The sequence below is a fragment of the Nicrophorus vespilloides genome, unplaced genomic scaffold (assembly GCF_001412225.1).
Source record: "Nicrophorus vespilloides isolate i.1.1-1 unplaced genomic scaffold, Nicve_v1.0, whole genome shotgun sequence".
Lineage (NCBI taxonomy): Eukaryota > Metazoa > Arthropoda > Insecta > Coleoptera > Silphidae > Nicrophorus > Nicrophorus vespilloides.
Genome location: NW_017097922.1, coordinates 36,005 through 60,597, shown reverse-complemented (window position 1 = coordinate 60,597; position 24,593 = coordinate 36,005). Strand labels below are relative to the sequence as shown.

The following is a 24,593-nucleotide window of genomic DNA, read 5'->3' as shown; positions in this document are numbered from 1 at the left end:
AGTTGACCAAGTCTCGAAATGAAAACGATTCAACGGAAACAAAAGTTTTTTTTTGTACAATAAATGAAGAAAATGAAAATATGGCAACAAGTAAATATAACATTGGAAACAACTATTATTATCAATCATCATCGTCATCGTATAGTATACTTATTTAACATACAACTGCTAAGTCTAAACATTCTCTTGTTTTAAATATGTACAGGATTAATGTCGCAGTTTTACAATTTCGTATATATATATTTATATATACTGTTTTTTTTTTACATTAATTATTTCATAATGAATTTACTTCCTCTTCAATTATTTAATTTTTATTCTTTTTGGCTTGATCTAAAATCCATCTCGATTGTCCTTTGATCGCACGCACATTCCTAGCAATATTGCACCACGTCATCTCTCTCTCTCCAGTCCAAACATTGAGCAAAAACTATATACATTTCTCCTCCGTACGCGCACAACAAACATTCACAGCCGCACTTTTGTGCTCGTTCAGTGTCTTCAGCTGGTCGCACCCAGAGACATGGCACTGTTCTTCAGATGACCCGATTGAGGAAACTGTTGGTTGGCCATGGAGTTCGGCGGTTGCTGACCGGAACCGGACATGTTGTTGTTTAAATCACCGTTTGATGCGGGCGCCGGCGGACGGTGACCATTCATCATTTGATTGGGTAGCGTCGATGGCTGCAAAAAAAATTCAAAACATAACACGAATTACATTATTTTGTTGCATTCGATTTTGCTATTTATTTATTGTTGTTGTTGTTTAATGTTTGATTCGTTCACGATTTTCGACAAAATATTTATTTATTTAATTAAAATTTTCAATCTGCAGTTGACATATGTAATTGATCACGGTCATAGTGCCATGAAATTAAATTGGCTGCACCGCCGTAATCGAAAAGAAACCCGATTACGTCAATCCAAACTAAATGTACAACTGCATCAAACAACAAATATTTTGAACAATTATATGTAGTATTACGTTAATTTGAATGAATTTGCAATGCAATGAGTAGAGTAAACAGTTTAGGTAATTGAGTTAAGTTTATTAGAACTTACCGGTGGTATGGCTGTTTGCCTCTTGAGGTGAGATAGTGGGGGCGGATTGTATGCCATGTTAGCGAACACTAACCTCTCCTCGTAATCGTACTCGCAGAGGATCTTGTTTTCGCATAGATAGAACCTGTCTCCGACGCAAAATCTGCAAAATGAAGAGAGAGAGAGTTAAAATGAATGAATATGTATTGTTCGATGAATGCATCATATTGATTGCAGTTTGTAATCCAGAAAAACGGCCGGTGTTCAAAAAAAATACAGCAACTATGAGCGAAAACAAACGAAACGAAACGAAACAGAAAAAAAAAAGTAGACAACGTTGGGTAGGATTTCGACAACGCGCACATCCAGCACGTATAATCCGTTTATTGAGCGTCGAAAGTAAATCATCGAGTTTTAGGGGCTGAACCGAATCGAAACAAAGCGATTTAAACACACGCTCACAATATGTATAAATCAAGGTATTAATACCAAACGACACACTATATAAATCGCCAAAAAGGTAAAACAAAAAGTGTAGCAAGAGGATACACACCTAGGGTATTGAGCGTATAGGGTAAATAACAAAAACAAACAAAACAAACAAAAAAGATGTGGAAATATTCGATAGGAAAATGAAGGGAAAGGCAATTTCGTATTTGGTGCAGGATCGGCACGTCATCCCACTCTGCAAAACGTCTGAAAATAGTTAATCGAGGGGCTCCGGTATAATTAAATTAATCTGATTTTAATGTTTCCAATGCAATATACGCGAACCACCCCCTTCAGCGATTTTGAGCGAGTGGGTTTTAGGGGGATGCCGCATTTAATGAGTAATCGCACTCCAGCACCGTTTGTCATATTCCGTTGCGCGGATTAACTAACTCTCGCGTACAGGATTACCATATTCCACTGTCACATCCATCACGGAGCATTTTCAAACGCCCGAAACAATCCTCACAACAGTTACAGTATCAATACGAGGCAAGGAATTTACCCTTCGTTCTCTCTTTATCTCGCACACACTCGCTCGCTTTTCTGGTGGTTGCGCCGGGAAAATCGCGTAATTCACAATTATTTGAAAACTATTGATTTATAAACCTTTATTTACTGTTTATAACAATTTTTTAAAAGGTCACCAATCCTTATATTTGTTAATGTTATGTCAAAAGATAAATTCCTGACTTTTATATTTGCAACACTTGTGAATTTTGCCAAAAAAAGACCTAAATCACAACACAAATGAAAATATGTATGACTCATTTATATTATCTTAAATTTTATGTGTTTTTCTTATGAAACCATTTTCTAAAATAAATATTACATCAACTATTTTGAATACGAAAGAAAACGCTTCATGTTACGCGATCTTTTAATGCAATTAATATATAAATAGATCTTCCTAAGTATTCGCAAATTAATGAATTTAAAGAATCCGTATATCAGTAGGAAAATTCTTAATATAAGTTGTAAATATTTCCACTGGTAGTAAATATTGTAATTAATAACTTCTATATTTTGTATTAATTTTCTTATTAAATATTTTTTTTTTTTCAAACGCCCGAAACAATCCTCACAACAGTTACAGTATCAATACAAGGCAAGGAATTTACCCTTCGTTCTCTCTTTATCTCGCACACACTCGCTCGCTTTTCTGGCGGATGCGCCGAGAAAATCGCGTAATTCACAATTATTTGAAAACTATTGATTTATAAACCTTTATTTACTTTTTAATAGAACCTGTTTATAACAAATTGATAAAATGTGACCAATCCTTCTATTTGTTAATGTTATGTCAAAAGATAAATTCCTGACTTTTATATTTACAACACTTGTGAATTTTGCAAAAAAAAAAAGACCTAAATCACAACACAAATGAAAATATGTATGACTTATTTATATTATCTTCAATTTTATGTGTTTTTCTTATGAAACCATATTCTAAAATAAATATTACATCAACTATTTTGAATACGAAAGGAAACGCTTCATGTTACGCGATCTTTTAATGCAATTAATATATAATTAGATCTTCCTAAGCATTCGCAAATTAATGAATTTAAAGAATCCGTATATTAGTAGGAAGCAAGGAAAATTCTTAATATAAGTTGTAAATATTTCATTTTTTTCAAATCTGAAACGTATTACAATGAAAGTGAATGTGATAAGTTCTCAATTGATATTGTTAATTGACAGAAAAGACAAAGTAATTATTAAGAAATGTTACAGTCGTTGATAATAGTTAAGGGTTTATTTTGTGGTTGGATGCAGGCATTAGTGAAATTAGCAGTAGTTAAATAATGTTTAATGTCCCGTCGTGTTTGAATACAATTTGCGAGCAGAAAATTGCAGTAAGACGTCTCGTCTCGGTGCGAGGTGGCCGGCTTTTAGGGGTCGCGTGGGAAATCTGGGCCGCGGTCCCAATCCGTCCCAATCCTTGCAATGTGCGCGCCCCTTTTTAAATATATTATAACAGTGCCCAGATTGCCGTATAAACGGGCCGCGACACACACACACACACAATTCAGGCCAACGACACTACACAACAATCTCCTACATTATTCACCCTTGATATCACATCTCGGGACAAATCGAGGAATCACGTCCCCTAGCACACAGCGTCTTGGACAACGACCCATTTTACATGAAACTTCAAAGCACTTATGCGGAGATTCGAAAATAAACGCAAGGAAAACTGGATCGAATTAGCGAGAATAAACGGATTTGGCGTTGCGTCGTCGGGCCGTAATTGAGTTAAATAATAAATAAATAATTACAAACAAACAAACAATAAAAGCGGATCGTTTCGCATGGACGCACTCGCGAGCATTGCGTGAAACGGTGGCGGTCGGTCGGAGGCGGCAACAATTGTTTTATATCCCCATGTATACACACATACACGAACGAACAGCGACAACGTAGCAAATTACGCAAAAGTGAAAACTCTGGACGCACAGCGACATAGCTAGCGGATGGGGACAAAAAAAAAGGGAACAATCGATACGGTTCCAATCTCTTTAATTGATTTGGAAATTTTGCATTAATAGAATTTCAACAGATCAATGGGTTCATTGCAAAACCATTAATTTGATTGCCGGTCGCAGAACCAGCAGCGAGATTTTTATTTTTCCCCTCGTTCGCCAACTAACAATGCCCGAGCACAAACAAAAAAAAATCAGTTGCAAATGTCGATTTTACTTGTATTCTTTTTAACGTCATCATCAAATATTGCGGACGTTAAGTTTTTTCTTGAAAGCAACTAACAACGTTACATAAAGACGCGATACTCTTTATTCTGAGAACGATTCGCGTTTAGCCTTGTTATGGTCGAGGATCGTTGTAACTGACTGAAACGGTGTTCGCGCGTTCACAGTTCCATATACTGATGTCGTCGTTTCGCAGAAACATTCTGAACGGTAAAACACTGTATTAATTGAGTGGTAATAGTAGTGGAGCAAATCATTAAACTAAAATGGTACTCATTACTGCTTTCCGAACTACAATGCTAATTTTGATTGCACCATTAAGTACGTAATATCTACAACATTAAAATGAATGAACTTAATTTACTGAAAAATTCGGATATAATCGTAGAAATGACTAAAATCTATTTATTGATCATAGATCCTAAATCATAGAATCATTTTAATTAAAAGGTATCTGCTCGATTTTAGGAAGTTTTTCATTTTTTTTTGCAAGTTGAAAATAGGGTGTTATCGCAGTCGTCACAAAAGGGCCTCCGTGATTTAGGGTCGCACCAATTGAAACATTCTAGTGTCCCCGCAGTTCCATTCAACAACAAGTGAAATACGAAAACAATAAAAAAACTGGAACAATCACATGGCGGAAGTAAAAGTCCAACAAAAGAGAGAGGGGTCGTCGCTGCAATTGTTTTAAGACACATCACATGAATATTTCACGCGACATTGCACCGCCGAGGATATAATGGTCCGCATCTGAAAATTGCCAGAATGCCGGTCCGATTGTGCTCGTCGGAGGAAGAAGAAAAGAGAGAAAGAGTGCGGGCGGGCGGCATCAATGGATCTATCTGGTGGGCAATAAATTTCTTCGGGTCGCAGTTGATATTCTGACATATCCGGACAGATATGGGCTCGTTTAGTGTTGAGCTGCGCGGCTCGTTATATGAATGTGTTTGTGTTTCTGTGTGTTTCACATATATACAAGCAATGATGCATCAGACACAGGGTTGTACACAGACGCACGACCAGATATCAGAGCTATTTTGTGTGGTGCACGTATTGTCCGTGTGTGTTTGTGCGCGCAGATTTAATTTGTACAAACATAAATTTAACAATCATGTAAACAATGGGGGCCGGCCGGGGTTTATCGCGATGTTCAGATTTCGAGGGTTTATGGGCGGCCGCTCGTCCGGAACGTTATTATCCCCATTGTATTCCCGACCAGCTGAAATGAATCATCACTAAAATTGTGATGCGAGCTAGCCAGCTAGCTAGTTAGTTACCTGTGATTGCATTGCTGGCACGCGAAGCACTCCAGATGGTAGACATTGCTGCGTGCCCTCATGACCATCTCGAAGGCGGGAATGATCTTGGTGCAGGCTGCACAATATCCTATGTTGCCGAAGAGCCGAAGATAATCGCGTTTGCAGAGGATCAGATTGGCCTTCGTGTAGAGGGTGGAGCCTACCTCGCCCAATCGACAGTCGCAGCAGCCGCATTTTAAGCAATCCTCGTGCCAAAATAAGTCGAGTGCCTTAAGAAGGTAGCGGTCGGTGATGGGTTTGCAGCAGCCGGCGCACTCTTGAGGCCCGCCGCTCGCGTTCGGCTTCGCGGCCTCTGTTTTGGACACATCCATCGTCATCATCGGGCCGTTCGCCCTCCTTCTGATCTGCAACAATCAAACAAGAATATTAACAGTCGCATTATTAACTTCAGTTAATCACAAATATGAAGCAGCGAATGAATAAAAAGCTTTTTTAATGAAATTAATGTACGTTGCGAACAAATTAAAAGAGTAGAAAATACAGTAAATAAATCTACAAAAAAAAAACAACTGTGTACTAATGGACGTTGTAGCCAGGGGTTGGGGGATGGCGTAGAATGCTGTGGGGCGTTGTGGCGGGGCGTCGAGACTTTTCATTTTAATTAGTCTAATGAAAATTAAAATAGTTGAGGAAAGTTTCTCATCCCTCGCGCGCCAGACAAAAAGCGCAAGCAAAATGGAACGGAATGAAACGAAACGAATGGAGGAGGATATATTAATTACGGAGATTAATCTCGACTCTCGATTAAAGCAACAACATTATCAACAAATTAACAGAGCGAGAGAAAAAACAACAACACAAACACACACTCTCTATGTGCGCAATTTCCTCTTAATTCTGATTAAAAAAGAGACTGACTGAGCTACCCCTTTTATTTTTCTTTTCTTTTCATTCCTTTATTCTCGTTTTTTTTTCTTCGTCTTCTCCATCTTCCTCTTCTACGTAGAAGGGAATGGAATTCAGACAGTTCCGCTGGTTGTCCTGTTTGTTCCGCCGAAGAAAAAACCCCCCCTCGTCCCGGCCCCAAAACAAAGAACACTTTTCCAAGTTTTTAATTAAAATTACCACCTTTCCTCCTCCTCCTCCTTCCCACACCGTTCCCCGTTTTATTCTCCCATCAAAAAGATGAAGGAAATTGCAAAAAAATGCAACCCCGAAACTGAAGGAGCCTCCAAATCGTTTCGCTGCTCAATATCTCTCGACATTGAGCAGAACACGAGCGTTAAAGATGTGAAACACACACACACACGTCTGGGTAACATCTCGATGTTATGCGTGCGTTTTTTTCTCTATACAGAGAGCATAGAAACACATACACATACGTGCACACGCAGACGGAACATTAACGTACAAATGAACACGTCGACGGATTTATGCGACCGCCGGTATCTTTATGCGAGCCGTAAATCCGCCGGCGTAAACTAAATAAATACCCGCCGTTTTTCGAACTATTAAATTCGCTCGCCTCCTCCTCCACCGGCCGAGGCTGGTCTTCTTCGGCTTAATGGCTTTGTTATCTTTGGGGAATCGCGCCTCGCGCTTGCGGACCAGATAAAAACCGGACGACAATAAAGTCGCAGAAATGCTATAAATCAACATTGCCTCCGACCATCCGACCATCTACAAATCCGACGAGCATCTGAGTTTAATTGAAATTACATTTAGTTCATTAACCCATTCAACACAAATGACAATAACAGCCTTCTTCGCTCTCGCTGCTTGCTTTTTATAACGAAATAAAAAAGATCTTAGTCAAGAAAGCTCAATTCTACGATTCCCATCCAGAAGACAAAACATATTTGATTGATACCAATCTCCATTAATCTTGTTATATTTTACTAAATAATAAAGTAAATTGAAGGAATGTGAATCTCTTCTGTTGCATGATAATTTTAATATGTTTATATTAACATCTAACGGGTATAGAAATTCCAGTAGTGAAAGATATAACGGCTGCAAGGAATGCATTTATTTTTTTTTTATAATTACAAAATGCATAACTATCTTGATTAGGAATGGATAGTTAGATAAAGTGAACCAATTTCCTTGCCACTTAAACTGCAGCATTATCTGAACTTGACACTCTTTCGGTCGAATCTAATTTAAATACCATTAGATATACTTAATTAAGATATAAGGGCAGCAGTAAATTGGGACGTTTTGCTGTATCGATTGCTCATAAATAATTCATTTACAGTCTTGGACGAACGAGGATTTCGTTCCGTCTCATCAGAATATTAAACGGAATATTTAAAGACTACTTAATTTGAGACACGATACATAACCGGCCACTTAATGATGTTTTGTTTTTTTTCATCTTGATAAACGCGATTACATAGAATATATTTATATATTGGGTTGGAGCATCACAATTACAACAACCGTGGCCGAGTTTATTTCGCACACAGAACGCAGTATAAATTGTTATATGGCGTCTCGTAAAATATTTATAGTTGCCTCCCTAAAATCATTGGCTTTTGTTGCGAGTTTAGCAACTGCCACCAGCAATTTCGATATATACTATAATAAAGAGAAAGAGCAGAAAAAAAGTATAGAGAGAGAAGACGACAAATAATAGTCAGACAATAAAACAGGAGGCATAATTTTATTACTGGCATTCAATAGTAAATTTAGAATAGAGAGTAATTCGTTGCTGGTATGGCAAGAGGATAAGATTGAGAAGCAAAGATGTGAAGAGGGTGAGATGAGATGAGAGAGAGAGAAGAAGGATGAGGCAAATGTGTGTGTACGAGAGAGTGAGAGGGTGAGTTTGAGGGCTGTTTTGTGTCTAAACTGCTTCATCGACATTTGTAACGTATCCACTTTCAATTTAGCTAAAAGGGCTCCCTGCACTTTGTAAACTTATTCCGGTGGTATTAGTATCGACACTTTCCGAACACTCCTCTACTTAACGATTACATTCTATTAGATTATTAACTGATTAAGTACACTGGAAGCCCGGAACGAGTGCCATCCAATACCGGTGTCCTGTTGGAATATGTTAATCTCGTTCCTGCGGCCTTATTAACTCAACTCTCGGGAACCATTTAAGCGGTTCCGGTGGAGAATAAAGGGAGGATTAATGTAGCCGAGTGACAAAAAGCGAGCGGGTTCCATAAAGAATTTCAGTTGTGTACGTCTCTGTAGTAGACCGCTCTCGGGCAGACGTGGAAAGAAGGAAACGATAGGGAGTGAGCGAGAGAAGGCAAGTGGAAATGGAACGCGCGAGAAGGAGACGCGCAGATATATATAGAGAAAGAAAGGAGAGACACGTTGTGGATGTATTTGGAAGTGGATTGAATTCTTTTTACTTGATTACAGCAGTCAATTTGGATAATGGTCAGATGTTTGATATATGCACGGACTTCTAAGTGTATTACTGATGGTATTGATGTCCCCTTCCTCCTCCTCCCCATCCACTCCTCTCCATCCCGCTTTTATTAATATCACCCGAATCGAAACTACACTCTCTGCCCCCCGTCCCACATTATATTGACTGACCATCCAATAATAGAAATAAAAATAAAACGATTTATAAATCTTAACCCGTAGCGAGAACAATAACAACTCCAACATAAGACCTTCAACCACTATTTCGATTACAAAACGTTATTACTTGATTAATTAACATATAACAACAACAAAAAACACACCAACACAATGTCTTCTTAATTTAAATCAACGACCATATTTCAAGTTCTCAGGGGCTCTTTGTAGTAGCCGTAAATTTGCCTAAGCCTTTTAGAAAGCTTAATACGGGCTGCACCCTCTCTCTCCCTGTCTCGTTCTCTTTAAATGTCAAATATGATTCTGCCTGCACAATGGAACTAGATTGTAATTACTTAACAGAATAAATAAAATCCACTTAACTTAATTAAAACACAATCCACTGAAATTAACATTAAAAATGTATATTTTCTACATAAAACTTGATTTGCTTTAATAATAATAATAACAATGTTTCATCACAGCGTAATAATATTAATTCCGATAAATCGAACAAAACAAATTGGGGAGGAAATTTTTTGGCAGCGACGCATTTTCTTTATATTTGCAAACCGATGTGGATAAATGCATAATAAAAATGAATTTTTGGTAATTAAAATGGCTATTGATTCGTGAATAAATGTTAGCGGCGGAATTGGAAAATGTCATATTTATTATTTTCAGTTAATTTTAAAAATTGAACGCAACCGGCTCCAGTTTACAGGATTATTTCACAATTCGTGCAATTTCGCATTTTCCATACGTTGCAATACGTATGCAAAGACTGCAGCAATTGAGAATGAAGAAATGTTAATATTTATTTAAGATCACATTGTATTCATTTCTATTAAGGACTTTGTGTGGATTAGTCTAGTCTAATGCATGTTTGTTGTACGTAGGCGACACCTGCCCACATTGTTATTGTACAGTCAAATATGATTACATCTCAGTACATAATGAATGCAATACTATAATTACGATCAGGTAATTGGATCTTTGCAAGAAAAATATGGAAAGCTAACAAATATAAATTGTTTTTCATCGGAAATAGTTCTGGTGTTGATTCGAAAAGAATAAATATGTTTTTTTTCTAGAATCAACATAATTATTATTTACATGTCGCTATGACGGAACTCTTGTTTAAAGTGCGAAAATGTTGATTTAAATAAAGAAAGAGAAAATGAACAATTCCGAGTAAAATCGAGCTGTCGTTATTACTTAGTGTAAAAATAACAATAATCCAATGAGGGCGATAAGATTTACGTTGGCAACACGTCGAGAGCGCCCTTGTTTAGTGGAGCCGGTGGGTGTAAGGGGGGCGGAGGCGGCGGCGGAGGTGCGAGGGGGTGGGGCGGCCCGGCGGCTGCAGGTTTGCTGTTAATTAAGTTTGTCACTTTTACTGTGTACACACAGGGCTCTTTCCGCCGAGCAAGAGGGCAAATTTAGGTTTTTAATTATTTTTGTTCAGCATTTCCTCAGTTAGTTCATTATATAAAATTTAATTAAGTTTCGCCGGCCTTAATTTAACGCTACTAATCAAGTATAAAGTTCTCCTCTTTGCCTCTCCTGTTCGTACTTCGTGTATAATTTTTTTTATTTTATTTTTTTTGGTGCCCCGTTTCCTCTCGCTCTCTTTCCCCCAGGAATCTGCGAAAACATGCCTTCCTTTTCCCTCGTACAGGATATTACCTCACACCCACTCCGTTGCACACGCACAGGATTTTCCGCTGCACGCGGCTCAGATTAAATATTTTAATTATCGAAACAAGTCAATCGCGTAACAACAAATAAATATCATTATTCGTCGTTCAATTTTCGATTTGGCGGGAAATTCGAAACCCCTCGCGTGCTGCCGGATTTAATTCCAATTAAAGGCGGGGTGGCGGGGAGTTGTGATGCGTGCGACACTCGCTCGAAGCCCATTCAATTAAATTAATTAATATATCGCTTTTATATAAATTGCGAACCCATCAAATTTACATCATGTTCAATCTGGTTTAATCGATTGAACGCCACAAAGGGAATCTTGATTATTACTTTCCATCTTTATTCTGCTTCTTTTTTTTTTCTTATTCATCATCATCTAAATCTGCATTTGAATGGGAGCACCCGTCGAGTCAGCTTCTTTTTTTGTTGTTGCTCTACGTGTATATGTGTAGATTTAATTAAGAGACTCTGACATTTTTATTTAATTTCCTTCATCGCCCTCGCTATTCTTCGGACCTTTTCAAGAAAAAAAATAATAATGAAAGAAGATAAACGCACCTAATCCTATAAGGGGGAGAGACAGTCTTTAATTATCATTCAGGACAATTCTGCTCATATCTTGTTCTTCTCGGAACTTGCAAAAGAAGTTTCCCAGAGAAATCGGAAACCTTGGGGGCATCTGGGGAATTGTGCGAAAGATTTGAATAAACATTCGGGGTGAATTAGTGGCTGGAAGGAGGAGGAGGATGCGAGTGATTAGTGAACGCCGGTGGAAAACGTGCAAATAGTTTGCCGGGTGTATAAACATTTGTTTACGTGTTTAGGGGGGGAAGTTTTGGGTTGCGGTCGTCGCAACGCCGCTTGCAACGACGTGGGTCTGTGATTTTATAAACACAGATAAATACCGAAGGCGTTTTTCGGGTAAACTCATTAGGTCTTTCGACAAATGACTCGCTGCAGCAGCCCTTAATCTATCCATCTCTCCCTTCTATCCACTACCTGTCAGAGGACATCTGTTTCATAACGCCTTGCAAGCCACTTATCCTATCGGGTTTCCGCACGCCTCCCAGAACGAATCCGACCGTAAAATCACCAACTATTTACACCAATAACAACATCCTTCTTCTATGATCTTTACCATGTTTCTACTCAGCAAGTACTAATCCATTAATTGTCTCCTCCATCTATCATACATTCATTCATAATTCTTCAGTAAAATCAGCAAATATTTCGGACTAATTGAAGGAGAAATTACTGCCGCATCCCGAAGTGACTAAATCGGATGCATAATGAGTCGGACAGCTGTCCAAATATCATTAAGGAATTTTGCACCGACTTCCCTTTAAACACACTCACGAGGAAGAGACGATTGCATGCATAATCTGTTTACTCGCCGGCTACGAAAATATTTACTTAATAACCCGAGTCGTTTGGGAATACCAAAAGAACGAAGAACAAGAAGTAAAGTGAAATAAAATAAAAAAAGCATCCGAACTATACATATTTTTGTTATTCTTGGCAAAACAAGGACCGCTCCCGAAATGCAATTCTATTTTCCCATTTTACGAACGTCGGAGTGGATGCGATAAATTAATTTGCCTCTTTTAAAAAAAAAAAAAACCTCTTTATCGATTGGTTTTGTTAAGTGAAAAGATAATCAATTTCAATTAAGTGGACGTTTGAGCGCGTCGCGACGCCGGGTTTTCTCTCTCCATCTCTCTCTCTCACACTCTTTTACTCCATCGTTCCCTTCTCTTCTCGCACCGAACGTCACCGCATTTTCATTTTGCTCTTTCACGACAGCAATAATTGTTTCAGGATTTTGGGCCACGCGCGCGACCGTGCAAAATGAAAATAATATAGAAGCATTTATATAGAAGCGCTTCGTCCTTTTCGGTATTGATGTAATCGTCGGAAAAATTCAATTATCTCTTCGGAAGGACACTGAAGCCAACTGTACTTGTTCCTATCGACAAAATCACTTTAAAAATTTGATTCTTGAACTAATCTCACAACTCTAATCTTGTTTTCTGTTAAACTAATATAAAGAATAGACCGTTCAAACTTGAGATGCGTTTCATTTGATCTTATAATAATATTAAAATCAAACTAAATAATTCAAAGGGTACTATTCGAATGTCGAAGAAGATTAGGAGGAATTGTATAGAAAGAAAAAAGGGTCAAGCATAAAGAGCAAAGCGGGTTTGCAGGTTGAGAAAGGGGTTTTAGTGGTTTCGTTAGTTCCCCGTCAATCAGAGAAGGGTACGAACTTCTGCAAGAATGGATTTGAACCGGACTTTAGACAAACTTCAGCAAGCACCCTTAATGGAAGACTAAGCCGACGAGGCAACAACAAAAAAAATGTATTCAATTCATAAAATCCAATTTAAGAGACGACAGATTTATTCAACATATCATATGGTAGTTGTCAAACTGGATTTTAAATATTGTAATTGAAGATAGTTGAGATCTGCGAGAATATTCGAGTCTCGAAATAATAGCCCAAATATTGTCGTCGTTTCGTTTCGCATCTCTTAATATAGAAAAGCACAAGGATTCAATGCAGTGATGTTGGGAGTGCATGCGTGAACACATTTATCGTGAGGTTTGTTCTCTTACTATTTTGTTGACAGACATCTGTGCTATAATGAAGCAATTAAATGAATAGTCGGGCAGTATTCACGTGTAACCTAAGCATATATTTCCACAAACTATTTTTAAATAACTCATAATTAACTTAATAAATTATACTACTTTTTATAAAAAAAAATAAAATACATGATTATGGGTCAAACTTGTGTTGGGTTACGTTACACTTTCAACCGGATATTTGATTTGGAAAGTCACGAGACGATATTAATAATTGCAATAATTATAAAATTAAAATGGACAATGTTTGAAGGTTGTAAGATTAACAGTTTGCAATTTATAGAGTGTTGTTGTTAGTAGCAGAGGGTGCGTTAATTATTTTCCAATTGGTGGATTGATCCGTGGGTTGTAGTTGACGGGCGTAGAAGGAGAGCGCGCGCGGGGGTGGTTCGCGGAGGGTTTGAAGAGTGTCTAAGGGATGTTAATTGCATTTGCATCTTGACAGTTTCTTGTTGGTGGCGCGTCGCAACGGGTTAAGGTAAGGAGGCCGCGCCGCGATGAATTATTCAGGGCCTGTTTATGCGGGCTGACACTCTTAATTGGAATAACGCTCTGATTTCAGATATAGATTATTCACGGGATCATCGGCTCCCGCGACAATCGAAGCGCCTCTTCCTCCGCCGCCCCATCTTATCCATCCCTCGAGGTGGGGGTGGCGACGGAGAGTAACACGATAATAACAAACGATGCACGCACGCTCTACGAGACACGGCTTCCTATAATCAACGATTAACAAATCATTTTGGCACCGGATCGTTCGCCACTTTGTCACCGGTGGCATCTCCGCTAAATCATCACTTATTTTTATCCCGGATACCGACATGGAATTTCCAGTTCGGAGAAATTATTCCGAATGAATTACCAGCGGCCGGCCACTCGGAGCATTCCCAAGCCGCGGCGGGTCCACATTTAGCAGCTCAGCTTGTTGATGGTGCGATTGATGTGTGCGCCAGGAATTTTAATATGTCCGGGGTGGCAATTATCCTGATAAGATAACGCTCCGCGACACGCTTATTAGGCCTGTTCGGAATTTAATTTAGCAATAAAATTGGGGAGCAAAAAGAGCGCCGATTATGTTCCTTTTTAATCTATTGCATATTGCATAAACACCTCTAATTTCCCTCTAATCGGATTACTGGACGCAATTGCCCTGAAAACATCTCGTCACATTCATTAAACATTATTTAATACTGTTACATTTTTTTTCTATATTTCAATGATATCCCAAAATATCCACTAATAATTATACAAATCGCAAGATAAAACTGTTTCACTAAATCATATATTTGATTGAATACTTTATGAATTACAATCAAATTTAAATATGAAATATGCTCAAACTCTGCGCTGTTTGTTTTACTTAAATCAACCGAAAATAGATTGATGTCGCTTCCACCAATAACAGATATGTTATGGCAGGTTTTACAGTAACTAATCCGCTCGTAATTTGTATTTCTGATCTAAATATAAAAAGTCACATCTTAATATCGATTAAAAAAGAATAAACATTTCGGACAAATTTAATAATATTTGTATATAGTACGAAGTAGTATTCACCTATCTGCATAGGTCAAGGATCAGTTTCTCGAGATTGCAAATACTCCTATTGACATTTCCTGATTCAAAATTGGCACTTAATGATCCGACCGTCGTCGGGAATCTGTTGCGGCCTCTCCCGAGACCAATCTTAAAATTCCATCAAGCAATTCAACTCTCTGTAATACCTCTGTTCTTCCATACAGCATCATTATTCCACGCTCAAAAGGTCTTTGATTCTGCACCTTGTTTTTATTTTAATTTTTTTTTTGAAATACAAGTCAAACAAAGTTAACAAAATGTTTAATCAGAAAATTACACATAGTGTGCGTTTGTATCTGTTTTATATTTTGTGTTTCGTTGCATAAAAGGATGAAGGGAGAACGGATTAATTAGTTTAATTGCGATTTCTAAATGGGCCTTCGATAGTGGGATGAAGGTGTGCTTTCATTTGCGTTTCGTTTAAGTGAATCAGTTGGCAATTAGTGGATGAGCCAGCAATTTGAAATGCCGCCTGTTTTCCCGCCAATGGAGCAACGGTTTCGGATGCGCCAAGTTTGTTGTGATATAATTTCGCAACTGGGGGTCCCTGTGTACGTACTTCAACTAACACCACAACATCGATGAAAAGCTCTCATACCTACCTCTACCTACGTTGCTTTGCTTATCCCCCCGTTCATATTTTCATTTAAACTTAATTATTATTCTATTGTATTGTAATCCGCACTGAATGCAGTTAATGCGGGCTCTCGAAGCGTTAGCATAAATAATTAGGAAGAAATATAAATGAAAACAATTAAATTAAATCTCGACGCTAGATAATGCTTTATTAGCAGACAGATTTATGCAGCGCTATTATTTTTTTTTCTTTTCTTTTGCTATACGCTAAATTATTCATCTGTTGCAATTAATCTGTACATATAAGAACGCATAGTAATGATGTATAGTAATTGCATGAATATTTAAGCAGGCTACGGCGCAGAGAGCCCTTAGGATATTCTACTAATTCAAATTAACTATTAACACTTGAAATTAATTTCTCATATTAATTGCATCGTTCGAACACGTTGTAAATTCAATAATTGGAAATATAAAAAAAAGCAAACATTTACCTTTTGTTCTACAGGAAGCAACATTTATATCGTAAGCGACAGTTTTTGATCTTGCCAACTTACCTGAAACAAAAAGAAAACAATAATTAATATACAGGTGAATATGCATAAGCACGATAATTCAATTATAGAAGACGGGAAATCCCCTGTTCACACGATCTCTAGATAAACGTCAAACTTGAGAAATAATAAAATAGCAATATTTAAGTTTGGAATCATGCGATTTGTGTTATATTATAATTATTGTGATAGGTGATATTGATTAGACAAACTAGACACGACATCTATTGTATTAATGCTACTTCGACTCAATTGGTGATAATATCAATTACACACTAATAAATTTCTTTTACGACTTCGAAACAATACTATAATTGACACAACGAGCTCTTGTGTTAATAAAAAAGAAACAACAACCTTATGCACATAATTTACTTCTTGGTATAAGTCAGCGGTCGAGGAACTTTTTTAACAATTACCCCAAAATATTTTTGCGTAAGTCGATATTACCCCCCCCCCCCCATTCTGAAAAGAAAACAATCAATGTAAATTTTAAATAAACATTATTTATTGAATTAATTTACATTTACCCCAAATATTATATAAATATAAATATTTTTGCGTAAGTCGATATTACCCCCCCATTCTGAAAAGAAAACAATCAATGTATAATAACATATTATTAAATTAAATAAACATTATTTATTGAATTAATTTGCATTTACATATTTATAAAAAAGTTACATGAAAATAGTAACAAATAGTAATAGACAAACAAAATAAAATTCTTAAATTGGAACAAACAAAAATTAATTGAAAACTTTCCCCCTTCAGGTTTTGGAAACATGATGTTGCTTCATGTTTGATATAATTACTTCAAAATTGGGACTTTTTGATGTAAGAGCAATTTGAATATACAGTCCTCGGCCTTTGACAACCAAAAAGACGACAGATTTGCTTTGGTCTCAAATTGAATACAGTATTGGATGGAAGTTCAAGAATCTGGAGGTTCTTCTGGTATGTTAGTAATTTCACATTTAAAAGGATCTATAACCCAAATCACAGTTTGTACATCAAGATCTGGAAAGTAGTCAGAGAACCGCTCTCTGAGTTTGTTAAAATTAAATTAGAAAAATTTCCCTATTACCCAAAAAAAAAAACATTTTTACCCCATTTTGGGTAATTTACCCCGGGTCCCCTACCGCTATTATAAGTTGTATGAAATACGATTTTTTTGAAGTGAAATATTGTTTAATTTGGTAATTAACCTTTAGCGTTTGTATAATGTTAAAGTGTGGAGTATTTTGTGAGGAAGGAGGATTAGTTTTGAAGTATAATACGAGGGCGCCCCATTATTCGGGTAGTCTGCTATTTACTTAGCCGGTTTAATTATCGAAATAATTAAAGATCGGAATCGCGAATATGTCTCACATGCATTACGCAATTAACCGGGGGGAGAACAATGTCCTTCTTGGGGAGGACATAAATTTAAAGATTTTTGATAGAGATATTTTATTATTTATGGGGTTATTGCGGCGGCGGAGTTGCGTTCGCTCTTGATTAGCATGGCGTGTATATAAAATCGGCGACACTCGACTTGCTTGAGATGCGGCGGTGGTAAGGGTAAGAGTAAGGGTGGTAGTTCAGACTGCGATGGGGTGGATCGGTGGTGGTGGTGGATGGCCGCAACGACGCTATTCCAATAATTGAATCGCTCTCCAATAGCCGTAATGCGCTAATAATACGTCATAATGTGCGATCGTATCGGGGGCTGATGGAATTGCTTTGTTTCGGCGGTGGCAGCGATGGGGGCTTCATAGGACTGCAGAGGGAAAGAGAAAGAGCGAAGCTTCTTCTTGTGGGGGGCTCTCAGATAGATTGGGGAGATGTAATACAATTTAGAGAGAGACTCGCCGCCACGCCACCACCCCCGTGGCCAAACGTAGGAGATATGAGAGAGACGAGCGTATACTGCTACTCCTAGTATATATAGATAGATAGTGTAGTGTATTGGAAGCACACTAAAGGACTCAACTTCTACTATATATTATTATATGTGTGTGTATCTGATCGCGATGGATCAATTCGTGCACCACTCGAAATCCTTTCGACCCCCATCATCATCATAATAACACGCATTAGAGGCGCAGATTAAAAATCCCAGGACCACCACTGGTTGAATACGTAACGCAAGTCTGGAAAAGTGGACCTGGACATTAATTAGGTTTTTTCTTTCTGTTGAAATTGCATTCAGTTCCGCGGGGGTGGATCGTGCCGGAGGGGACGAACGCAATTAAAATTATCTATCAGAGGAGGGGTGGTGGTTCACCGCCTACTCTTCTCCTCTTCCTCTGACTCCTCCATCACCACCACCCCCTTCTGCGTGTATAAACGACGAAGGGCGAGAGAGGCGGGCAGGGCAGGGGAATTCCCCGGGAATGGAATAAGTGGCCGCGTAATTGGATTTGTTTATGCGTACGTGTAGCTTTGTTCGTCGCTCCGTGCAAATGTTTCATCTAGACTAATTACCATTAATGGAAACTTGCATTCTATCCACATACGTACTACACATATATATACATACATTCATATACTCTTTATCATTATTATTTCTTTTTTTTTTGCTTTTCTTTGTCGAGAGAAAATTTCATTAATTCATACACCCATTTTCATTTTCCACATACACTTTTCTCTAAAATACTCTTTATTTATATCTTTTTGTGCACTGCACCATGGTTTGTTTGGTATGGAGCGGCGGTTGCAAATAAATAACGCGATACGAACATGCATGATTGGGTTCGAACCCGAAATGTAAAAAAAAAAAATCAAAATTCAATTCTTATTACAATTTCCTTTTCAATTTCTCTATTTGAGCGTAAAACAATACAAGAAGAAACTGTTTTATTTTTCTCTTTTTTTCCATCACACGAACGAAAACACGCGGGGGCAGCAGTAATCACACTGACCCTCCCGAATCATCGATCCGTCGCTCTCCGCCACTTCTGAAGAAACAATTTATCGTGGAATTAATTTGAAACCTAACGCTTCACTTTCACACCTCAGCGATTTGCACCGGAAATGAGCGCTCTCCAAGAAAACAAATCAGTTCCACACTTATTTATCGGATATTAGGATAGGCCTCGCCTCAGATGGTTTGAGGTCGTCCGTTCAAACACCGAAGACACAAACAATCTCGTCTCATCAAACAACGCAAAAATATACAATTTGCACTTACATATATCATCATAATTAAACAAATTAGATTAGAATTAAATATTTTTAATTTTGATTGATTTGTCAATGATTTTTTTTTAAATTAATATTCCTTATAACAATTCATCATTAGACTAAATTAATAGATGCGACCAATAGATTTTATTGTGATAAAAGTATAAATACATCTAAGAAAAGAAAAAAAAAACTGTTTTTCTAACAAGTAAATAAATGTTGGATGTTTCTTGTTTTGCCACCCAATTATGTGGTGAGAATCGGAGCAAAACAAGTTGTCAACTTCTCGCAAAGACTGGCTTTTTATTCCCGTTTAAGGGTATTAAGGCTGTCTCGCGCCGTTTTATTCGCACAGCATCACTCGCTGCTCTATTAGGCCCTCGATTTATGGAGCGAACTTGCGAGGAGCGAACTACGATTCACCAGAAAAAGACGCAGCACATCTAATCGACAAGTTGATTAATATTTCAAGTCCATTTTTTTTCGAGTCTGCAAGGACATTTGATGTGTGTGTGCTTCAGCCCAGTGGTCTTTATAGGAGATCCACGAGTGGCGAAATCTGTCCGGAACAACAGAGTCAAGTGAGATAAAGTGTGACAGGGCGAGGAAGGCTCTTGAAAAACAGAAGGGATCACCACCGGCAAAACCAGCCAACAAACAAATAAGAACCAGAGCGCGCGGATAATTCATTGAGTACGCAACGGCGACGGCCCTTTGATCTGAACGCAATCGGTAATTCCATCCGGGCAAACGATTGTAGCGTTAAAACTAATTTATTAAACGGCGCAAACCGAATTTTGATATAATCAGAGCTTTAATGCAAATTGTTCAATTGTTTAAACGTAATTTATTAATTACCCACGCACGCACGCCACGTTATTCGGCAGCTATTTCCACGGCTGCAAGTGTGGAAATAAACGAGCGATCCGTTTTGTGATATTTCCCTTTTTGGAAAGCGAAAATCATCATCGTGATTGACGGGAATGCGTCGCGCCGTGTTCACTTAGCAAACAGGATTCGAGCAAACACTTTGCATACACACACACTTTACTACAAAAACAAAAGATGACATCAATTCCATTCCATAACTTAACATAAATCAAATTGGTCCATTTTCATTTAATAAGTCAACATAATTATTACTTTTGTACTTATCTTATATAAGACAAATTTGGAAATTTATCTATCTGCTTTCGATGAATTTGGTAGGTTTTGCGGTTTTATCGTGACAAAATAATGAGGTTTCTTCTAGTCAATGATTATTCAATAGAAAAGAAAAACGTTTACCACATTTACAAAATATTGTAATTTCATCGAATCAGAATTAAAGAAAAACTGTTCAAACAAAGTATAATTTACAAAAAAACAGTTGAGTAAACACTGTATATATGTTTATAAAGCTACCTAAGCGAAGATGTAACAATAATAACAAATATTTAGTTGTCTTGGGCAAAGAAGACATAACACGGTGATCAATTCCAACAACGTAATAGATGCTTTTACATCTACTAAAGTGTGACGATAAATATCGGCGTTACGAATGTTTATTATCTTATTTACGTACAAAAAAAAAATTGGATTCGAAATAGTTATACGATTTTGTGGAAACACATTTAAAGTGTGTCATTAACGCGCCATGTGCTTCCATCGTTTGTTTAGTTTCGTTTCATCGTGACTTCCTCTTCTTCGTAATACACACCATTTTTTTTTCTGTTTCTCTTCCTTCTCCTCTTATTTTTATACGATTTTCTTCTACTTCTTCTCCTTCTCCTTCTTTTCCCTCTTCCCCTTTGCGCGTCGATAATTGTTTTTGTGTTTGGTTTTTGGAGCCGCAGTCGGAACGCGTCAAGTCATCCGTAAAATTACTTATTTCTAATCAATTCGCGAGCAGCTCCAAAGTAAAAATCCAATTTCTCGTTACAGCAAATAATTGTCTCGCACCGTTTGACCGGTGCAGGCGAATCCACCGATTGCATCGACTTGAGGGGGTGTTGGAGGTTTCGCATCGCACATTCGGGAAATCTTGCGGCAACTGTTTCAGTTCAGTATGCGAATATGGTAAGTGGAGGAGAGTTGTCGAATGTTGACTATTTCTTAATCTAAATGCAATTATGGATATTCTTTATACTTTCGAAATGATAATATCAAGTGAGCTATTAGAATATGTTCGAAGATGGTCCAATCTAGGCAACTATTCCCAAAATCTTCCCGAGAGGTTGAGAAACTCTGTTCTTTTTTGGTATTTTTTGGATTTTGTACGGGGAACGACGTCGGAGACGCGCGTGCAGAGACCGACGCCGGCGTCGCGTGTTTTATTCCCGCGCGCGCGCCCGCTAATTAATATTTGCGCGCCCGGAACGGGAACGTGGAGTAATTAAAACGAAATCGGATATCGAACTATACTCCCTCTGTTCGTACGTGTGTGAGTGTGCGAGTGAGTGAGTGAGTCTGTGTCCATCTGTGTGTATGTGAGAGCGCATTGTACGTAGGGACAAACAAAACGAATCCGAATTAATTACCCGATTAATTGGCCGCCCCCTTCTGCCACCCCCTCTCACCGGCGACGAGGGGCCCGATCGATGCCAATAGCGACGTCGTCGTCGTCGTAGTCGGCGACGGCGGTCGTCGCCTCGCAAAAGCGAAACTTTTCGAAATCCTCTGCACAAATTAACCGCCTTAACGCAATTCCGGATAAATCTGTCCGCTTGTTTCTTCATGAATAGTCAGTCTCTTGAGCACTTTACATTTTCATTCGAAACATTAATTCGACTACCGCTCTAAAACAACTTTCTTCATTCTTTTTATTTACATCACTTAATTATATAATTAATGAATAAAACTTGTTATTAAACTTATTATATTAATTAAATTAAGCTCAAATATATTTTCTCTTAATATTACTTAAACATAATCTGGTAATAAAATTCAAATTCTTAAATAATGTTGTTAAAAATTTAACTGTTTTTATAAGAATTATTATTGTTTTGAAACTCGTCTACTTATTATTTCAAAACGTAAACATTTTCCATCGGAAAATCAATTTGTTATTAGAAATAAAATGCAAATGTATTCAGCATATCATATTTGTTGAAGGAATCAATTACGTTTTCCACTTAACCGGTTATTATATGTTCAGACGTATATTAATTACTAAATAAAATATCAACCAATTAAAACATCCAAGTGATTTATAAAGTACACATTTACATTGAATTACTATTTATAAGTACATTTTTATAACATTAAAAAAAAAGAAAATAACATTTATCTTCTACATATATTATATTATTACTTCTATAATTTCGAACATAAGTTTTAGTAATTATATAAATATGAAAGAAAATAACATTAAATTCAAGTATTTTACTTGTGGTTGTTATGTGCTATTTACGAGGCGAATCCAATATGTGAATCACATGCATCGTTTGCAAATTGTTAAGCGGAAAAAAATGTAAGATTTATTAGTAAATATTACACAGTGCGTACTAAGCATACAAATCTGAAATAGACATCAAACTGGAAAAACGAGTAACCTTGTTATTTTCGTCAGGTGAGCCGAGCCGTAAGAATAATATTTTCCAGAAGAAATAAATAAGTCTTCAAGCACCGCACAAAGCTTTGCCAAAACAAATAAAATGTGTCGTTTAATTTTAGTGCGGATATTATTTTAAATTTTATATTCGAAATAGAGCAAGATTTGAATTTTACGCGCATAAGATGTAATCATCTGTTCTTCCTTTTTAGTTAATTAAAATTTTGGGAACACACTAAATTTTCGTTATTATACAAATCGTGTATTAGGGAATGATTAAGAGCTGCATTTAGTTTCGGCAGAAATCCAGCGTAGTAAAACGAATTTACTCTCCACGTGTTACGATTCTCCGTAACAATAAAGTCGAGCGATGCAACAATTTTCATAGTTTGAATAACATTGAGTAATCGTACTTACAGATTTAATCTTGACTTCAAGTGGTCTGCGGTGAGAAGGGGCCCTTCTGTTGTTGTTTTTTCTCTTTGGCGATTCGCGGACGATTTAGTGAAAGTTCGAAACGGATCAGTGGATGCAATCAAACTGAGCCCTTCCTATGGATGGAAAGGGACGCGCAACACTCACAAGAGGTTGAAGAAGTTTAAACGAAAACAAACACACGAGGGCGAATGCAGAGTCTTGGAAGGTCTCGCGTTCACGAAGCTCGAAGGGCATGTAGCAGTGTAGTAGTAGTACGCTGTGCGAAAGCTCTTGCTCAACTGGATTCGGTGTGATCGCACGGTGCTTCCGTGCGGACTCCGGCCGGAGTTTGGAACGCGCGCGCTCTTCTCGACGGCGTCGGGACGCCGCGCGACGCCCGTCAAACATTCAGACGTGCGCGATCCCTCCTCTCCCCCCTTTCTTCTTCTTCGTCCCATTCTCAACATCAACCACCCCAGTCCACCCCCGGCAAAACGCCAGTTTTCCACGGCTAAACGGTTTATCAGGAGAAGTGTCTCCGATTTATATGTATTTACATTTTCGGAAGAATGGGGGAGAACGCGAACGAGACGCAGACTATTATTGCTAGTCCCATTCACTATACTATACCCTTTTATTATATTCTTTCGAACAACTGTTTAGTAACGAAATTAACAATTATTATCTATACTTACTTAATCCAATATTTATTGACGTTGTTTATCTGCAAAAATACAATTAATATACTAAATTCATTACTTAATTATGTGACTTTTTTTTATGATTTATGACTTCTAGGATTTATCTCTCAATTTCAAAATGAAAATACAATGGAACCTCGCTTAATCTGTTCCAAAATTTCCAGATTTTTACTCTATAACTTAGTCGATTTTTAATGATTTTGCTTTTCATATCTATTGTTCTTTTTATTCTTTGGCTTTTTATTCGAAGATATGCAAATGTTATTAAATTTTGCACAAAAAAAAAGCACAAATAACATGTCTTAATACAAGTTTGGAAATTGATCACAAACAACACTAAGATGCAACTGGAATGACCACTAACACTAGGAACTGTTTTCCAATTCACACACTGTGAAGTGAGTTTATATTACTTGAAGTCTCTTTATACTTTTAATATTTGTTCATATAAGAAAGTGTACATTTGTGTTTTGCATTTACAGCAAACACAACTTATATTTGTAAAGTATAGTTCGCTTTAAATAAAGATGATAAAGAAAATCAAGGATTGTTAATATATTCAAAAATACACATATAATATGTGTACACAAGTTTTAAAAATTATGTAGAAAGCGCGCAATCCAGGACTTCTCTTCTCATCCTCACTCGTTAAGCGCGTCACT

The 24,593-nt window shown here is 37.4% G+C and overlaps 1 protein-coding gene across 2 annotated transcripts; it reads right to left on the bottom strand.

Annotated features, from left to right (window-relative positions):
- Window positions 1-271: 271 nt before the first annotated feature.
- On the bottom strand, window positions 272-23,587 carry LOC108561371 (LIM domain only protein 3-like). 2 transcript variants are annotated; one of them, XM_017919268.1, is made up of 5 exons: window positions 23,231-23,587; window positions 16,054-16,116; window positions 5,522-5,907; window positions 1,063-1,204; window positions 272-684 (listed from the first exon to the last, which is right to left on the bottom strand). In XM_017919268.1, exons 2-5 carry the CDS (start codon window positions 16,075-16,077, stop codon window positions 502-504), a joined length of 735 nt encoding a protein of 244 aa, XP_017774757.1. In that variant the 5' UTR covers window positions 16,078-16,116; window positions 23,231-23,587; the 3' UTR covers window positions 272-501. The 2 variants fall into 2 exon arrangements, with proteins under 2 accessions (XP_017774757.1, XP_017774758.1); XM_017919269.1 differs by lacking the exon at window positions 16,054-16,116 and having other exon boundaries at window positions 23,231-23,586.
- Between the last annotated feature and the right edge of the window lie 1,006 nt (window positions 23,588-24,593).

What these genes read in the sequence shown, in the direction of transcription:
- LOC108561371 (XM_017919268.1), bottom strand. Translation starts at nt 16,077, where the DNA reads ATGTTGCTTCCTGTAGAACAAAAG. An exon ending in TGCTTCCTGTAGAACAAAAG is followed by an intron (nt 5,908 to 16,053) that starts GTAAATGTTTGC and finishes TGATTGTTGCAG; the next exon opens with ATCAGAAGGAGGGCGAACGG. An exon ending in GGCAAACAGCCATACCACCG is followed by an intron (nt 685 to 1,062) that starts GTAAGTTCTAAT and finishes TTTTTTTTGCAG; the next exon opens with CCATCGACGCTACCCAATCA.